The sequence below is a fragment of the Mesoplodon densirostris genome, chromosome 14 (assembly GCF_025265405.1).
Source record: "Mesoplodon densirostris isolate mMesDen1 chromosome 14, mMesDen1 primary haplotype, whole genome shotgun sequence".
Taxonomy (NCBI): domain Eukaryota; kingdom Metazoa; phylum Chordata; class Mammalia; order Artiodactyla; family Ziphiidae; genus Mesoplodon; species Mesoplodon densirostris.
This window is the reverse complement of record NC_082674.1, coordinates 21,624,343-21,643,442: the sequence shown is the minus strand read 5'-3', so window position 1 is coordinate 21,643,442 and position 19,100 is coordinate 21,624,343. Positions and strand designations below refer to the sequence as shown.

The 19,100-nt window shown below is 49.5% G+C and overlaps 2 protein-coding genes across 2 annotated transcripts; one reads left to right on the top strand and one right to left on the bottom strand.

The window, feature by feature from the left end:
• Positions 1-99: 99 nt before the first annotated feature.
• UCN (urocortin) lies at positions 100-1,694 on the top strand. The gene is made up of 2 exons (XM_060117411.1): positions 100-889; positions 1,151-1,694. The coding sequence occupies exon 2, from the start codon at positions 1,164-1,166 to the stop codon at positions 1,542-1,544; it is 381 nt and encodes a 126-aa protein (XP_059973394.1). The 5' UTR covers positions 100-889; positions 1,151-1,163; the 3' UTR covers positions 1,545-1,694.
• TRIM54 (tripartite motif containing 54) lies at positions 1,637-17,825 on the bottom strand. The gene is made up of 9 exons (XM_060116929.1): positions 17,658-17,825; positions 6,776-6,948; positions 6,073-6,244; positions 4,215-4,310; positions 3,306-3,539; positions 3,024-3,046; positions 2,783-2,907; positions 2,522-2,644; positions 1,637-2,070 (listed from the first exon to the last, which is right to left on the bottom strand). Exons 1-9 carry the CDS (start codon positions 17,823-17,825, stop codon positions 1,637-1,639), a joined length of 1,548 nt encoding a protein of 515 aa, XP_059972912.1.
• Between the last annotated feature and the right edge of the window lie 1,275 nt (positions 17,826-19,100).

Sequence of the window (19,100 nt, the reverse complement as noted above, 5' to 3'; positions counted from 1 at the left end):
TATGGCATTTTTGTTATAGCAGCTCAAACACTTAAGACACCAAGTTTCCTTACTTCCTACCCAGTGATCTTAACCTGGAGGTCAAAGATAAAGTAATACTGCTGCTGTGATTCCCAGGAGAAAAATTAACTTGGCTAAACTCCTGCTTTGGGGCAAACCTATAAGCAGATGGACCAGCCTTTTGTTGTCTGAAAGCACCCTGACCAGAGGCCCTCTTTTTTATAGTGCCTCAGTCAGACAGCCCTAGAATTTAGATCCTGGGGCTAAAATGACATCAAAACCCCTGGCAGCTCAAGCTGCCTCAGACGCCTCTTGGGTGGGTACCATGGTGGTAGCTGAGGGCCAGCAGTGCTGTCCTGATGGCCTCTGTTTACAGAACTGATAGCTGGGGCAAGGGACTGGGTCTGAGCAGGACAGCATTCTCCAGAGGCCTCTGGCCCCTTCTAGAGGCTGAGGGCAAGGTCAGCACCATGGACAGCCCCACGATCCAGTCTTCCTTTCATGTGCCAGAGAAGACTGCAGATCTGGACTAGTCTGGTCTGGGGACAGGTCCCCTGGTCACTGCTGACTGTTCTAAACAGGTGAAGGACTCTCATGGCTGGAGCAGTCTTTACTCCTCAGCAGGCTTCTCCCTCTCTTGAGCCAGGTGTCAATTCCAGAGACGCGCCCCACGGGGTCTCGCAGCCCCAAGGGTCGGACTCGAAGCTGCGGCCGTCATTGCTCTACAATCAGTGCATGTTCCTTGTTGACGTCAGCCGGAGCTGTCCTGGCGCTATATAAGGCTGGCAGCAGTCCCGGGACAGACCCCGTGTTCCCCAAGGAACAGCCCGCCTCGAGGGACAGAGACAGGAGCTCTTTCCTGCAGGGTACAGACGCTCTCCGGCAAACTGTGAGTGGCTCTCAGCGTCCGCCCAGACTCCCTCAGCACCGGGACTGCGCTCAGCTCACCCACCGCGACCCGCCAAGAGGGAGGGAGGGAGAAAAGGGTGGCACAGGACTGGGCAGCGGCTGGGGCTGGAGGGAAGGCTGTGGGCACCGGGCAGCAGTCGCAGGGGCCCGACAGGGGCGCTGGAAGTGCGCGGGAAGGAGAGTGGCTCCCCCTGCGACTGCCCCTGGCGCACCTCACCCTGGGCTACGCCTGTGTGTCCAGGGCCGGTGGTACCATGAGGCCGGCGGGACGCGCGGCGCTGCTGGCGGCGCTGCTGCTCCTGGCACAGCTGCGCCCGGGGGGCAGCCAGTGGAGCCCGGAGGCGGCGGCGGCCGGGGTCCAGGACCCAAGTCTGCGCTGGAGCCCCGGGACACGGAACCACGGCGGCGGGGCCCGCGCGCTCCTCTTGCTGCTGGCGGAGCGCTTCCCGCGCCGCGCGGGGCAGGGCCGATGGGGATCCGCGATCACAGGCGAGCGGCCGCGACGGGACGACCCTCCGCTGTCCATTGACCTCACCTTCCACCTGCTACGGACCCTGTTGGAGCTGGCGCGGACGCAGAGCCAGAGGGAGCGCGCCGAGCAGAACCGCATCATATTCGACTCGGTGGGCAAGTGATCGGCGGGGTCTGGGGCCCCGAAAATCTCGACCCCCATCCCCCACCCCCGGGCTGAGACGTGCGCGGCAGGAACTGACCCAGTCCCGCGGGGCTAGAGCGGCCTAGGGACACCCTGAGCACTCTCCGCGTTACTAGTTTTTAATAAAAGTGCCGAAGAGCCGTTGGCCTCTGCTGCGGGGCGCGGGGAACCACAGCAGGGTGTAAACCCGTGGGAAAGTGGGGCTCCCAGGTCGGCGAGAGGGGACCAGATGCTGCGGGAGGGCTCCGCGAGAACGGCTTTCAGCCAGGGTCCTGCGGTCCCCATCGTCCCCAAGTCTCCCAGGAACTCAAGCCCCGGTGCCACCGCACCACCCACGACCCTCTTGGCACTGGGCTTGCGAATCCGTGCCTGATATCGAGGAGGTGCCCAACAGGGGTTCATTCCACTTCCGCCCCCGAAATGGTCCCAGATTAGGAGAAGGTTGGGATGGATGGTGATGCGATCGTCGCCGAAGCCGAGGCTGAGAGAGTGAGCAGTGAAAGGAGCTGCGGGTCGGGACGCAGTAGCCCTTTATTGAGCCCCTCCCCCGCGGCGGCGCCCCGAGCTGGGTGGCGGGTGGTCCCTGCTCAGGTCCTTCACCACCCGAGCGCCAGGCCGCGGGTGCGCAGCCTCCCCAACAGGGGCGAGTCAATGCAGGCCTGTCCCCGGGAAAGAAAGCTCGGTGGGCGGGCGCTCCAAAGAGACAAGGCAACTCCGAAGCCCAGCTCACTCCCTTTCCCCAGCCAGGAGGGTTTCTCCTCCACTCCCCACCCCCACCCCCAACGCGGACTCCCCAACGGGGACTCCCAAACCCCCAGAGGAATGGATGGTGGGAAAGAAAGTTGTACTTCAGCACGCGCGCTAGGGGGCGCACCACTCCTGGTTGAGGTTGGGAGTGGGGGCCCCAAGCGATCCCTGATGCGGCAGAGAGGGAGATCGCCGGGGGAGGGGCGGTACCAGGCAGACCCCGCCAATGCCCACACTCACCTTCCGGCCCCTCCAGCCGCTCTTCCTCTGCCCCTGCGCTGCCCTCTTCCCCGTCCAACGCTACCTCCTCATCCTCTTCCTCCCCAGAAGCGCCTGGGCGGAAGGAAGGCTGGGTGAGCTGGAGTCCCCGATTCTCTGGCCGTCTTGCACCCATCCCCCGACCCCCAACCTGGAGGGTCTGGACGCCTAGTCCTAGCGGCCCGCCGCCCCCTCCCATCCTCGCTCCCTCACCTGGCTGGAAGTCGATGGTCCTCAGCATTTCGGCTACGTGCTCCACGCTCACGGTGAATTGCTCCATGCTTTCATAGCCGGGCTCGGGCCGTCCAGCCAGCTCCACCTTTGACATTGTCCCGACCCTGCGGCAACCGCAGCGGCAGCGACTCATTTGGAAACACCCAGCACCCTCACCCCCTCCCGGTGGCAGCGGAGCCCCCGCGGCCCCTTCCTTTCCCTTCCCACTCCACCTACTCACTTATTGATCAGCTCCTTGGCCTGCTGCAGGGAAGAAAAGAGGATGAGAGTAAGCATTGTGCCAACCTCTGGCAAAGTCCCATTTCTGATGCCCAACACAGTCCTGCGGGGTCGGTGGGGATGCGCGTCCCAATTCGTTAAGGAAATAATGGACTCAGAGGGGGTGATTTGCCCAAGGCCGTGGGGCAAGTAGGTGCCAGAGATAAGACTTGAACCCGGTCTGCCTGTGCCGAGGCCCCCACTGCAGCCGCTAGGCAGCCTGACACCATCCCCCTAAGCCCACCTGCAGATAGAGCGCCATCTGCGGTTCCTCCATGGACTGGATGGCGGACTCCACCAGCTTAGAGGAGGCCTCCAGGTGGTCTCCGTACTGACGGATGAGGCCCCTGACGCGCTGCAGCTTCTCCTCCTGCTTCCGGGCCAGCGCCTGCAGCAGCTCACCCTTACGCTCCTCCAGAACTGCGCACAGGGCCTCAAACCTCTGATTTAGCAACTGCTTCTGCCTCCGGCTGTTGTCCTGAAAGACCGGAAGCAAGGATGAGACCTCATAACTGGGAGAGCACGGGGCTGCTTGTCCCACTCCCGACTTAATGGAAGTCACAGTCAGCCAAGAAGAAAAGTGACCTGTCGATTACACCACAAATTAGTGGCAGAGACAGAACTCCAGCCAAGGGCTGCTGATTTCCAGATCTTTTCAGTAATAATAATGATATATATTTTGTTAAGGTTTAATTGACATATAACATTATATTAGCTTCAGGTGTACAGCATGATGATTCAATATTTGTATATATTGTGAAATGATCACAATATGTCTAGTTAACATCCAGCACCATACACAGATTACAAATTTTTTTCCCCTGTGATGAGAACTTTTAAGATCTACTCTCTCAGCAGATAACACTATATTTTAAAGAAGCTTCATGAGTGCTCTCTATATTACTTGTAGTATCTCATTTAATTCTCAAAAAGATCCAGTGAGGTAGCTAACATATCATTCTCTCATCAATATTTTATATAGTTAAAAACAAGAAAAACTGAACACAGAGAAGTTAAGTTACTGGACCAAAGTCACAGAGCTAGTCAGGGACAGAGCTGGGATTCAAACCAGCAGCCTGGTAAGCACATCCCACTACTTGTGATCCACCTCCAGGAGTCCAGAAACTTTCCCTCCCTCCCATCCCAGGCTCACCTCAATGGTCTGGCACACCTCCTCCATCTGCGTGATCACTGCTTGCACACGGTCATTGCCTGCCACCAGCATCGAGATGCCATCACTGAGCTCAGTCTGCCACACACACAGGCCAGCACTTAGGGCTGGAGGACCTAGTCAAGAGCTGTGCCCCTCCCACCCTGGCCAGGCTGCCCAGGAAAGGACTGCCCCTCCACTCCACCATTAGGGCATCTTCAGGGCAGCTCTGACAGAGATCTAGAGAGTTAGAGCCATTCAAGAAGTGTGGAAGCACACTCCATGGATTCTGGAAGGAGGTGCAGAGAGGAAGTCCCCCACCACCAAATGAGAAAGGAAGAGACATTCACCAAATATCCACCAGATGCCAGGCACTGGCCTAGATGCCTTATCTGTAGATTCACGTCTTCCATCAATTTTGAAAAATTCTTCACGATTATCCATTAGGATAATATTGCCTCTTTTCCATTCTCTTTATTCTCTCGTTCTGTGACTCTGATTAGATATATGTTAAACCTTCTCATTCTCAACCTCCTCATCTCCCAGTGCTGTATTCTAAGTTGTTTTTTCAGTCCCCTCTTCCCCACTTTTTTTTTTTTTTTAATTAAAAAAATTTTTTTTGGCTGTGCCCCGTGGCTTGTGGGATCTTAGTTCCCTGACCAGGGATTGAACGGGGGCCCTCAACAGTGAAAGTGTGGAGTCCTAACCACTGGACCACCAGGGAATTCCCCAGTCCTCTCTTCCTGAGAGAAATCTGTCATTTAATTCATCCTTTGAATGTTTTATTTCAACAATTATATTTTCATTTCTAAAAGCTCTATTTGGTTCTTTGTCAAATCTGCTTTTTTGATAGTCTATTATTGCTTTTTAAAAATATTTATTTATTTATTTTTGGCTGCATCGGGCCTTAGTTGCGGCATGCAGGATCTTTGTTGCAGCACACGGGCTCTTCATTGTGGCGTGCAGGCTTAGGTGCCCCACAGCATGTAGGATCCTAGTTCCCTGACCAAGGATCAAACCCTGGTCTCTGCATTGGACGGCAGATTCTTAACCACTGGACCGGCAGGGAAGTCCCTATTGCTTATTTTAAAATTCCATTTTCAAGCATTTTATGCAAAGTGACTTTTCATTCTTCAGTAATTCCAGTATCTGAATTTCTTTGTGTATCTTCAATCATGAGCTAATCTTTTGTTGTTCTTCATCTAAGAAAAACCCAAGGCCTAAATTGAGGGTTTTTCCTCCAGGCAGAATTTGCATTCGCTTTTGTCAAAAGCCAGGTGGCACAACTGACCACTTTAGGGATTCCTGGGATTCCAGTTTAACCTGGGATCCTTGGGGGTCCTCACTGCAGGCCCCCCACCTTTTAGGAGTTTGGAGATATAATCTCATCTCTCTAGTTCAGTAATAATTTGCCCTGTGGGAAATCCTGCCTTTTCCGTGCTTATCACTCAGGGTTCTGTTCTCATCCCACTTCCCCTCCTCCTCTCCCCACCTCAGCGGCACTTGGAGCTTTCCTTTACTTCCTACGTGTCTACCAATTTAATTTTTGAATTATGTTTTATGTAGAATCTAGACGTGTGACAGTGAGATGGCCTTGAGAGTCCACCGTACTGCATCCATTTCTCATTTTATCCTTACAGCTCTCAGGGGCAAGCATTTTCATCCCCATTTTACAAGTGAGGAACGTGAGGGCCAGAGAGGTCAAGTGACTTACCCAAGGTCACACACTGAGTCACGCATAGACTTGGGACCTCAGCCCTGATCTGCCTGCCTTTGAAACCACGTGGACTAAGAGGCTATAGTTTGAGACCCTGTCCTACGTCCCCACCCCCACACGCCTGCTCCCTCTGCTGCTTGATACCTTCTGGCGTTTGTAAATCGTGGGCAGTGGGGCCACTTCACAGTCCTTGTGGGCGCCGAAGACCTTGCAGAGAGAGCAAGTGGGCACTTCACAGCTCAGGCAGTAGATATTGATCTTCTCATCTTCATGCTCCTCGCACATGAGGTGCTGCTCAGCCTTGGAATGCAGCGGCCTGGAGGGGAGCGGGCAGGGTGGCAGGAGGGTCAGGGGCCAGGCTGGGTGGGGGGCAAGAGTGTGAGGCTCCATGAACACCTTCTCATCAGCCTCCACCACCCAGCGTCACCTTCTCTGCCCCTGCAGCTGGTGCTGTGGCTGGGCAGGCAAGTGACTTCCACGGGGCTCTTCCTTTGAGGAATAGAGCTACGGCGTAGAGGAGACCTAGATCCAAGAGTAGTTTCTATTCCAGGGCAGGGAAGTCCCGTGGGGCGGGATGTCATGGAGGGTTGGCAAGGACCTTGCTGGTGGACGGCCAGCCCCTCCCCAGGTGAAGAGGGGGAAGCACTAACCAGGAATCAGAGGCTGCCTGAGCTGGGTGACCTGACGAGCTGGGGGCAAGTCCCTCCTCTTCTCAGGTCCAGTCCTCTCATCACTAAACTGAAGAGGCAGGTTGATCGTTTCAGCTCCTCTCTTCTGGCCCTGATGGGTTCCCTGCCTGTGTCCCAGGCCCTGCACTTTAGAGAAACAAGAGACCCTAACAGCTCACCGGGAGGACTCCTGCTTGTAAATGTCGATAATGTTCTCCACTAGCAGGTTTCGCTGCAGGCCGTAGACACCATGTCGGTCCAGGACAACCTCATGCCTGCAAGACGGGCAGCGGAAACGGCCTCCTGAAGACACAGTGGTGGAGCCCCGGGACTGCCACAGAGGGTTTGAGGCCTGTGGGGACGGGGAGCGTGAGAGAAAGGCACAGTGAGTCATGGGGGAATTGGGAGGAGGCAGGGGGGATGTCACGCGGCCTGGGGAGTAGGAGAGTGGTGAAGAGGAAGCATCGGCTCTTTTCTATGGCTGGGCGCTCCTCTGAGAGCAGCTCCCGGTGGGTGGCCATGGAGACTTTCCCACCTTTGCCTTGTTACTCAGCCCACCTCCTTGAGTGTCCCTGCATCCAGAGCCTAGCTTGATCAAGCCTAGTTAGGGCAAGCTCTCCTCAAAGGGGCCCAGCTTGGAGCTGTGGGGAGACATTGACCTCAGCAGGAAGGCCAAAGTAGGAAATGGACTCTGAGTGTTGCAGTCCTCCAGCCTGGGGCTCTCACGGGCCACATCTGGGGGACGTTCTCTGCAGCCACGGTCAGGGGCTCGGAGACAAGTGCTGAACAATGGGGCAGACATATCAAGCCGGGTAATTCGGGAAAATCACTCCAGAGACCGGGAATCAGTAGTCCTGGGTTCTTGTGCTGCCCCGACACTGCCCTACTATGCATATTTGGGCAAGCATTCAACCTCTGTACAATTAAGGACGAGATTGGGTTATTCATCCTACCATAAACATTGAGTGTGTCAGGTAATTGCTAGGCTCTGGGGATAAAACATGAACAGGTACGTCACATTACCCTCAGGGAGAGCAAACCGACAGCCACATCCAATGGGCTGCGTGTTATGACAGGAGGAAGCTCAGAAGAAGGGTTTACCAGAGCTGCTCACCGCCTCCTCCCACTTACACCTCTTAGGGGACTTTCTCCATTCCATCCTAAAAGGGAGAGCCCTGCCGTGGCCCAGGCCACCGATCCTTGGCTCAGAATTGAGGAGGTGATCACCTGACCCAACAGGACCAATCAAATTTTCCCTCTAGGAACTTGGAATCGAGTCACAGAGGCTGAGGTGACTAGACCATGTGCAGCTTTTGAACTGAAAAAAGACTTGTGAAGTTGGGCTAAAAGCTGACATTGTGGCCACCCCAAAATCTGTGCAAGTGGACAGTGTGAGGGGTCAGACACTGTGAACAGAGAAGGCTGGTCTGCAAGGAAGAGAAACAGTCAATCTGGGGAGAGCAGCAGAGATGAAAGACTTGTAAATACTGCTTATTGTTGCTTGATATTCACCCCTTCTTCTTCAATAATAGAGCCCCTGAGTTGTTAGCAAGACACATGGAATAAAGACCATGTGACCAAGCCTCCCTTCCAGATGAGTATGACCAGGTGACTGCATTGTGGCCAATGGTATATAAATAGAAATGTTTTGTGCAATTTCTAGGAAGTATCTTTAATGGGAAGGGCAGGCCCTACTCCTCCTCTTCTCTCCTTCCTGCTGGCTGGAATGAAGGCGGACTGGCAGGACTTCCCTGGTGGCGCAGGGGTTAAGAATCCACCTGCCAATGCAGGGGACACAGGTTCCATCCCTGGTCCGGAAGATCCCACATGCCACGGAGCAACTAAGCTCGTGTGCCACAACGACTGAGCCTGCGCTCTAGAGCCTGTGAGCCACAACTACTGAGCGCGTGTGCCCAAACTACTGAAGCCCACGTGCCTAGAGCCTGTGCTCCGCAGCAAGAGAAGCCACCGCAATGAGAAGCCCGCGCACTGCAAGGAAGAGTAGCCCCCACTCGCCGCAACTAGAGAAAGCCCGTGTGAAGCAACGAAGACTCAACGCAGCCAAAAATAAATTTATTTTTAAAAAAAGGTGAGTTCCTTTCCACAACACTGTTAATCAACTATACTCCAATATATTGTAAAATAAAAAGTTTTTTAAAATGTGAGTTCCTTTAAATAGAAATACTCAAGCATAGCATAGGTGGTACACAGCTTTGGCAAACATCAGGAAGGTGAAACGAGAATGAAGCTTGGGATGTTTGCTCTAACCCTTTTCTGACTCCCTCCCCTTATCAAAACTTGTGTGTCTTGTGTCCCAAACCTTGTGCAGATGCTAGGTGGCTACCTTGAGAAAGTCACCTGTACTGGATATGTAGATAAAATTGTTACCCATTCTTGGCAACATCTCTGTATTTTAACGGAGGGCATTTAATGCAGGATGATGTAGGGAAAGTAACACTGATCTGAAGATATGGTTTGGGATTTGCCATTTATGACCTTGGGAAAATAATTTCTCTTAGGGCTCAAATGTCCTCAGATCTAAAAAGAGGATTTGTACTTAGCACTAGCTCCTTTGAAAGGCTGATGTTTTCTGGGCAATGAGCCTTAATGGATATATTTATGGTAAGAATACTGACCAGTGTGGGGGAAGGGAGTTGTTGGTTTTCATAACAACCTTCTCCTCTCACACCTTGCAGGCCACCATATCCCACTCTGTTTAACCTTTTGGCTCCTGTGATCCGGTATCTCACTTGCTTTTGCCAGTCCCTAGCTGTCCCTGGATCGCCCTCTTCCCGCCTGATGTCAGCACTTCCTGAAATCCCATCTCCTCTGAAACAGTCCTAGTGTGTTTAGATGGATTTATACATTCTACAATTTGTATTATCTGTGAGGTTTAAATTTTACATAATACACCTGTATTATTTTTGTAACCAGAATGAACAGTAAAATTGCTTTTTCAGATAGTTAACATGCTGGTTATTGAATAGTAAAGATTAAATGAGTTATAGAGGAATTATAATGCAACTATCTTTAACAGTTCTTAACATGGGGAGAGACCCATGAAAAAAGCAGGATATAAGTCTATAGAGACAGTAGGATCCCAATTTTGAAATGGGTGATGGGATTTACAGGATTTTAGAATTTCTTCTTTGTAGTCCTCTACATTTACCAAATATCTTTGTATAGACCATGAAATTACTTTATAAAATACATAAAATAAAAATTAAACATTTTGACAATCATTTCCATTGAGTGATAGAATTGTGGGTGATTCCTTTTTTTAAAAAAATATAATTTCCAAATTTTGTACAAGGACTTTGGGTTTGGGGGAAGAAAAAAAACCCTTTACTTTTAAAAAGTGCAATGCTCAATCCTGCCGTGAATGAAAGGGGGCGCTAGAGTGCCAGACGAGTTAACAAGTGAAAACGCTATTTAGGAGAAAGGAACTATGTTAGTTCGAGGGAGGAGGTGTTTAAGAAGATACCATCTGAAGACAGGGTAGACAGGAAGCAGGAGATGGTCGTTAGGAAGGAGTTTCAGGAGATCAGAGATCCTATAGGAGTTTAGGTTACAGACAGAGGAGTCCTGAGACGGGCAGGGGTTGCGGGGTGGGGGAGGAGCTAGAAAGGTAGGTTTACCAAGAAGGGCTTTTTTTTTTTCCTTTGTTTTTTGGCTGCGTTGTTTTTCGTTGCTGCACGCGGGCTTTCTCTAGTTATGGAGAGCAGGGGCTACTCTCTGTTGCGGTGGCTTCTCGTTGCAGAGCACGGGCTGTTGGCACGTGGGCTTCAGCAGTTGTGGCACGTGGGCTCAGTAGTTGTGGCTCGCGGGCTCTAGAGCGCAGGCTCAGTAGCTGTGGCTCCCGGACCAGGGCTCTCACCCGTGTCCCCTGCATTGGCAGGCGGATTCTTAACCACTGCGCCACCAGGGAAGCCCCCAAGAAGGGCTTTTTAAAAATAATTGTGGTAAAAACATAGAGGGCTTTGAATCCAAGGGTAAAGATCTGAACTTAACTTTATAGGCAAGGTTTCTAAACTGCAAGAGAAAATTAGAATATTAATCTAACAGGTGATTTGGATACATGGGAGAGGAGACTATGGCTTTTGCTTCTGATCTAAAGGCACAGATCAGAAGCAAGAGCCACAGTCAGTGCAGGTCACAGGCTTGCCCTCAGGTAGTGGCAGTAATCCTGCAAAGACTAGGGATGCCAGAGGTGGAATCTGGCCAATCACTTGGCTGTGGGTGGGCTGTGGGGGAAAGGAGGGAGTAAGACAATTCAGGCATTTCAAGACTGGATGCTTGGGAAGACACTGGAAGCTGTGTGCTGTATACATTTTGTATGACAAAATGTATAATTTTGTCAATTATACCTCAACAGAGCTGGAGAATAAATGCTGGAGAACTTAACCTGGGGGCCACAGCCCCCAAAAGATCCATGACTACAACTTAAGGGGTCTGTGAACCTCGACGGGAAAACAATTACATCTTCATTTTCACTAACGTGCCTAGTAGAACTTGAGCGCTTTCTTCAATTATGAAGGTAGGCAACAAACCACGCAGGTTTAGCAGTACCTGTGACTTTGTCACCAACAGAAATCACGGGTATTTTCATATCACATTACAGTTGTTGATCAAATCTCCAAAAACAATTTATGCTTATCACTACTTCTAAACTATAGTAGTTATTAGGCCCACTGTTCCTTCTCTCTCTTTTTGTTTTTGTTTTTGGCTGCACCATGAGGCATGCGGGATCTTAGTTCCCTGACCAGGGATTGAACCCGTGCCCCGTGCAGTGGAAGGGCAGAGTCCTAACCACTGGCCCGCCAGGGAATTCCCCCATCTCATTATTTAATGTGTTAATCGAGAAGCACATATATTACTCTATCAAAAAACATGTTCTAATTATTTTGGTAATTATATTCCAGCGTTTCTCAAGCTTTTTTTCACTCCTGCCTCTTCTAAGAGCGTTTTAAGACATTTCCCCCCAATTGCTATCCCCCGCAATTAAATTTTAACACCACAAATCTTAAAAATGTCAAACTCATAGAAGCAGAGACTAGAAAGTCAGTGGCCAGAGGCTCGTGGTGGGGAAATGGGTAGCTGTTGGTCAAAGGGCACAAACTTTCAGTTATAAAATGAAGTTCCCGGGAGCTGATGTACAGCATGGTGACTGTAGTTAATGACACTATATTGTGTACTTGGCATCTGCTGAGAGAGTCTAGACCCCTCACACACAAAAATGGAAACTGTGAGGTGATGGATGTGTTAACTACCTTGATTGTGGTAATCATTTTACAATGTATAGATATATCACATTATCATGTTGTATACCTTAAATATATATAATTTTGTCAATTATACCTCAACAGAGCTGGGGAATAAAGTTTTACGTAAGAGCAGAAAATAAATAAAACGTAAAATTGCAATAAATTTTAATACCACAGATATAATTGGAGCAATATCACCCCCACTGAGACTGCATGCTGTATTCTAATGCAATTGGTTTTCTTTATAATCATATATGTTATAATTTATGCACTTAAAAACCCTGTTCTTAAAAAACACACACATACATTGTCCTTAGGATCCATAGGCTTCACAAACCAAAAAGGGATCTATAGCACAAAAAGAGATGACTTCCTGCCCTGATCGTGAGTCCCCAGATGGTCTCACCACAAATAGGAACTTTACACTCTGAGGTGCGCATGGCAACTTCCTTAACACGTCTCCATAGCTGACAGTCCCCACCTTGGGCTAAAGATCTCTCAGCTGACCAATATCCAGTTAGCATAAGCTATCTTCTGCTTCTGCTTATCTTTCTCTTTCAAGACTAAGAAATAACTTTGCTTAAATCTTACATTTACACAAGGGAGCCAGCCCCATAAAGTAAAATTTCACGGGCCAATGATGTGATGTGTAGAGAAAATTCCATCACTCTAGGAAACAGAACACCTAGATTTACGTCCCTACTCTGTCCCTTTGTTTGTGTGACTGTAACATGTTTCCTGTGTTCTCCCCTGTAAAATGGAAATAACATTGATTCTAACTCAAATGGAATCACACATGTGAAGGTACTCTATAAATTATAAAGCACTGTACAAATGGTTATTAAAAATCCTAATCTAGACCTTAAAAATATATGACCACATAGAACCACAGGACATGAAATAACTGTTCTTTCTTCACCGTGAAGGATAAAATGGAGTGGAATAAATACATGGAATTCTAGGCCACGATCAGGGGTTTTGTGTGGCATAAGAGCTATATGGTGCCTTCTATTTCTTTTGTAATGGTCCATGGCATCCAATAGAAATGTTCCATCTAGAAAGATGCTCTGTGAATGCAGTTTCTCTATCAAATCTATTCTTATCTCAGAATGTTTTCCCACTTTCCTGGCTATCCAGAGTGATGCTGATTGGGGATACTGGCCCAGGATGGAAGGGGGGTTGTTGGAGGCTACCTCCCCTAAACTATTGGCCTGGCCAGTGATGAATAGCGGACCATGCAGATCCTCTGGGCCAGACCCTCAGAATACACTGGAGAAACTGGGAAAATGGTGGCAGAAGACCAGACATTTGGTCTGGTGACCTTGGCCCTCTTCCTCTGAGCTTTAGAAGAATACAGGCATTGGTGGCAAAAGCTGAGCTGTGGGTGGAGAAGGGGTTTTGGGTGGTGAGCTAGCTCTGCCCAACAGAACCTAGCAATGAGTGTGGCACAGGGGTTTGTGAATGGAGGCTGGCTGAAAGGAGGGCTGGTAAGCAGAAGCGTGAACCAAGGTAGGACGCTAGTAACAGAATGCAAAGTCCTGAAAAAATGGAAATCCACAATGATATTTCTTGAATTTGTGAAATCAGATTGTTAGAATTACAAGGATGTTAAAGATCAGTTTAAAACCTCCGTTTCATCCATACATGTGTAAACAGGCTTGAAGAGGTGAAATAGCCTGCTTTATATCACATGACAAATTAAGGAAGAAGCTGGTGGGACTTGAGCCCAGGAATGCTGAGTCTCTATGATTTTGTTTCCCACTCAACCCAGTTTCTTCCCTAAAGGAAGATCCTAAGCCTGCTACAAGGTTAACACAATTCACAAAATTTCAGTGAACCAATTTCTCAAAAAGGAGACCTGCCCAAGGCTGGGCTGGGGAGGGGATGTCTTGGTGCCCTCAGTAGCAGGTGGAAGTGGCCGAGGAGACAGGCTGTGTAGGGTTTTCACCAGCTGGCCTGTACTTGATGACAGCAGGTCCTAACAATTAGCTGGTAAAGAAGTGGAATTCGGGATGAAGTAAAAGAGGTCATCTCCTTCCCAGACTGCCCTTTATGAGAGAAGGAGGCCCCTTTCTTGCTATTCCCATCTCTGTAAATCTCTCCCTACATGGACACCGTCCAGAAAAGCTGTTTCTGATCAACCTTCTTACAAGCCCTTCTGGTTGCCTGTTAAATTACAACAGGTTGCAGCTCATAAACAAGTGCCCACAGTGAAGTGGGGGCAGGTATAAAAATAAACCGAAGGCTGTTTTAAAGTAGTTTAGGAGTGAATAGAGTTTACAAATTCAGAAACACATGGGAAGATGTTTGTGTCAAATTCCCACACCGACAGCTTTCCTCTAGTCAAAATGCTTGGTAGCTGAGTGGGTGCAAGTGCGGGGAAAGAGAGAGAGAGAAATTAGAGGGGGTTAATGTGGTGTTTTGGTGTTTTATTCTGTTTAAATTCAGAGAGAGAGAGAGAGAGAGAGAGAGAGCTGTATCACAGCTCTGAAGAAAACTAGTTAAATTGTGATGGCAACCAAGTAAAAATATGTATGAGACAAGCACTTGAAAGTAATATGCAAACATGAAAATAGTTGTGTTGGAGGAGGTGGGATTATGGATGACTTCCTCCCAAACCCTTAATATGGTTCAACATTTTCAATGAAAAAAAATTTTTTTTTCTTTTTTGGCTGTGTTGTGTGGCATGTGGGATCTTAGCTCCCCGACCAGGGATTGAACCTGGGCCCTCAGCAGTGACAGCTTGGAGTCCTAACCACTGGACTGCCAGGGAATTACCTCAATGAAATATTTTAACTTTTAAAATTTTGCTTCCTGGCTCTTTTGTTAACCTGATGTTATAAGATCATAATCTCTCCAAATTCTTGTTTGTTGCCCATCACAGCAGTTTTGAGGACAGCAGAACACTGAGCATCATCTAAATGTTTCAGAGTGCAGATTAAACAGACTGTGGCCCAGCTACAACAATGGACAACTATACAGCCATGAAAAAGGAAGGTGCGTTAACTTTATTTTATTTTATTTTATTTTTTCTGTGCCGAAAGGCCTGTGGGATCTTAGTTCCCTGACCAGGGGTCAAACCCGTGCCCCCTGCAGTGGAAGTGCAAAGCCTTAACCACTGGACCGCCGGGGAAGTCCCCAAAACGAAGGTGCATATCAGAATGTGTGGATATGAAACAATGGCCAAGAGAGTGAACAAAGGCAGGTATAGGATGAATTTAGCTTAAACGTGTGTGTATACACACACACACATACACACAAAAACGTGTACCGGACCAGGAAAATTTCTGGAAGGATACCCAAGAAAGTTGGTAATGGCTACCTCCATCTGGAGAAGGGAATTACATAGGGCCTGAGGTGAAGATTTACTTTTCATGATATAAATTCCTATAGCGTTTGAAAAAAAAGTGTGTGGGGGGGTGTATAATATACTGGTATCACTTTTCTAAGTCCTATTAACTTTCTAGGCAATGTTCTAAGGGTGTTCTTCCTAAGTAGTTTTAAGAGAGAGAAACCACAAGTCCTATTCTTGTCCCCATACTTAGAAAACAGACAATCTGATTATGCCTAGAGTTGTCAAAATGTGGAGGCAATGTGTGAAGAAACTAAATATGCTCATCTTTCAGAGGGAGGTCTACTGAGATGTGTATACATAGTGCAGCTGAAGAACTGGGTCAGCCTCCCACCAGGCCACCCCAAATAAAGCAGCAAGGAAATGAGCTGTTCAACTTCTCTCCTTGGAGGGCCCAGGGGTGCCCAGCACTTTAAAGGATACACAGTAGCCCAGATGTACAGAACCATCCCAAAGCTCTGGGAATCATGTTCTCTCCCAAATATTCTGTACCAAACAATTCCCAGGTCTTTCAGGGCCCAGATCAGTATCCCAGAGCTTCAAGGAACCAAAACAGTGTGTCTAGATACAGAGGATGGACTGGAACATCTTCTAGCCTCCATATGTAGGACCGTCCCTGGGTCCTCTACCCAGTGACACTGCGTGCCATGCACTTTAATATTCTGACCAGTTTTTTACAGAACACGTTACCTTCACTTTCAAAACTTTGTTTTGCTTTCACATATTTCAGGCTCTAATGAAACGACGTTTCACTACAAATTCATGAGAAGGGATGGCAAAATCTTGTTGTCATTCCCTCCTAGGCATCTCAGCCTGAAGGATGTTCAGTGTTACTAAGACCGAGGGAAAACCCAAGATAGTGGGCAAGGCATAGCCTCTGGTACATGACTTAGTGCCCGGGATAAGCAGATCCCAGAGAGGGAAAATCACTGGCTCTGAGGTTCTCTGGAGCCAAATAATGGCAGGTTTGGACACGAAGAGGAACAGGAGATGGGAACAAGCCTTGATGGGAAGATGGCAGGAGAGACCATGGAGTTCAGTGAAGATGGCAGACAGCAAAGGGTGGGTCACAGGGCACAGCTGTGGAATGACCTGAATTAGCCAGCCCATTATTTTCCCCCAAACATGCTGCCCCTAAAGAACTTAAAAGGGAAACATTTTCTTGGTTAAGTTGAAAATCACTGTGTTCAACACATTTCCTCATAATTTCTGATACAGATGAAGAATATGTGTTCATGATGTTCCTTATTGCTGCCATGCCTACTAAGCCAGCCAACTCTGGTCTATTCTGAGTTTTTACTTCATTTGCAAGTGTGTGTGTGTGTGTGTGTGTGTGTGTGTGTGTGTGTACATGCCTTTATCCCTCACTCTCCCTGATCCTTTTTCATTTTATAGGTTACTAGAACCTACACCAGGGCACGGGGCAAGAAAGAAAACCCATCTATATAAACCATTCTGATATGTGCTTTTATTTTTGAAACCAGGAGCTAAAAATGATATCTGTGAATTTGATTAACTATGATTTGCTCCATGACCACACATAAGCCAAGACTGGTTACATTTTGGGGAAGTAAAATTTATTCTCTGCCTTTTCCCTGCTTAAGTGACCTCAATCCATTTTAACCAGCAGGTCCCTTTACTGACCAGTCTGAGGTGGGACACAGGTGTGAACTTCAGCTGGGAGGAGGATTCCTAGTCTCCTGCCCACTGTCTAACTCTGCCCCCCCAAAGATGGATGCATTCAGCTTTGCTTTGAATATGAATAGTTTCACTGTCATCATGGACCTTTCTCACAGAGTTGGGTTTTTTTTGTTTTTTGGGTTTTTTTTTTTTTGCTGTACGCGGGCCTCTCACTGTTGTGGTCTCTCCCATTGCGGAGCACAGGCTCCGGACGCGCAGGCTCAGCGGCCATGGCTGACGGGCCCAGCCGCTCCGCGGCATGTGGGATCCTCCCGGACCGGGGCACGAACCCGTGTCCCCTGCCCCGGCAGGCGGACTCCCAACCACTGCGCCACCAGGGAAGCCCCCGAGTTTATTTTTTAATGTTTCATTATCTCACTGCTATTTTCTCCAGATTTTCCATATTGTTCTCGAAATCTCAAACTCCAAACTGGAATGCAGAGTCTAGCACAGACTGTCACACAGCCTGGTGGAGGATCACTTCTCTCCCAGTTTCTAAGGGGGTCTCCTTTCCTCTGTAGATACCAGCATCCCAGCGGCTGTCCATGCACAGGCTGTACTCGCCAGCCTGCAGAGCAGCTGCTGACTCATGCTTAGGGATCTGCTAGGACCCCTGGCTCTTCTTCTGCTCTTCAGCCAGGACAGCCACCACCCACCTCACGGAACCCTCCTCCCATCACCTTCTGGGATCTCAGCGCTGACCTGAAGAGAAGTCTCCCACGAGTCTGCACTGCTTTACCCGGCCCTGCCCCTGCCCCGGCCCACCTGGAAGACGTCATTGGCACACTTGCGGCACAGGTTGTGCTGGCAGGGCAGGATCACCACCGGTTTGGAGAACATCTCCAGGCAGATGGGGCATATGAGCTGCTTCTCCAGGCTGTCCATGCTGTGCGCGTCCCCTAGCAGCGGCTTGAAACCCACTGTGAAGTTCATCCCCTCAGCAGTCGTGCCTACCCTGGCCTTGACCCTGGTTCTGGCCTTCCCTCACTGCCTCCGGACCCTTCCTCGTTTACTTCAGACAGTCTGCGGATTCTCGTGTTCCCTTCTGTTGCGCACTCCCGAAATAGCTCTGCTATCTCTTCTGTCCCGTCCTCTAACAACTTGGCTTGTCTTAGAGAGCTGTGTTCAGACACTTCTGTGTCTCTCTTGAGTCTCTGCTCTGTACCCCAGCCAGGCACACGTAGCTTTTTCTACCCCTCCCTCCCTGAATGGCTCTGTCCCTGGGAATTTCTCCTTTTGTTTCCCAAACCACTCTCGTCCACTCTATGGGCGGCACTGTTTGTCTCTCACTGCCCAGAGAGGAGATTATTTTTTAATGTGGGGGCGGGGGACAAGGGGCATCTGTGTGGGACATTCCAGCTCCCAATTTAGCTCATGTAAGGCGAGCTACAGCTGTCACCGAGTGACCCTGACTCACTCAGGAACGGTGACTCCCTTGACCAAGAGCCAGCTTCACCGCTTATGGTGGAAGGTAGGACAGCAAAGGGGCTCTTACTCAAGGGGCTCCTGTGAGTCCCTGACCCCCATGCTCTGGCCTGGGCCCCTCTTTCAGGGCGGTGACACAGAATCTGAACCGGCCTGTATGAGAGGTACCATCCATGGCTCAGGGTGGGAGGAAAGATCCTGCCAGACCTACAGTCAGTGAAAGTTTCTGCCTCCGAGGCTTAGCCAGTGACCTTGGCCCTCTTCCTCTGAACCCTGTGATTCACAATAAGGGCACCAGAGATGAGACAGAGGCTCTGGTTCAACACTTCTGGACCCATTTTTGGTTTTGCCCAGACCTCTCTTATATCCGCCTAGGAAAAGCAGCCCAGGAGGCTGGAGCTGGCAGGTGTGCCAGGCCCTGGGACTACCTCATGAGCAAGCCCCTGAGAAAGTGTGGGATTCTGGTCCATGAACACATCACTGGAGCCACTCCAAGGACTTTAAATTTATTAGGAAATTGAGAGTAGCTGAGCTGGTCAGAAAGGACCTGAATGCCAGGGACTTATTTCGGGCACCAGGGGAATCAGTCTACAGGGAAATTTTAGAGCACCGACAAAGTCATCATCACAAGGCTCTGGGAAGTCTCTGCCCCAGCTCCACAGTTGTCCTGGACTCCTGCTCTCCAAGGCAGGCTGGTCTCAGATGTGCACACTGGTCCTCTATCTTTTTCTCCTACTTCTTCTCTATCCCAGGCACAATGTGTCTTTTTGGGGCCCAACATAT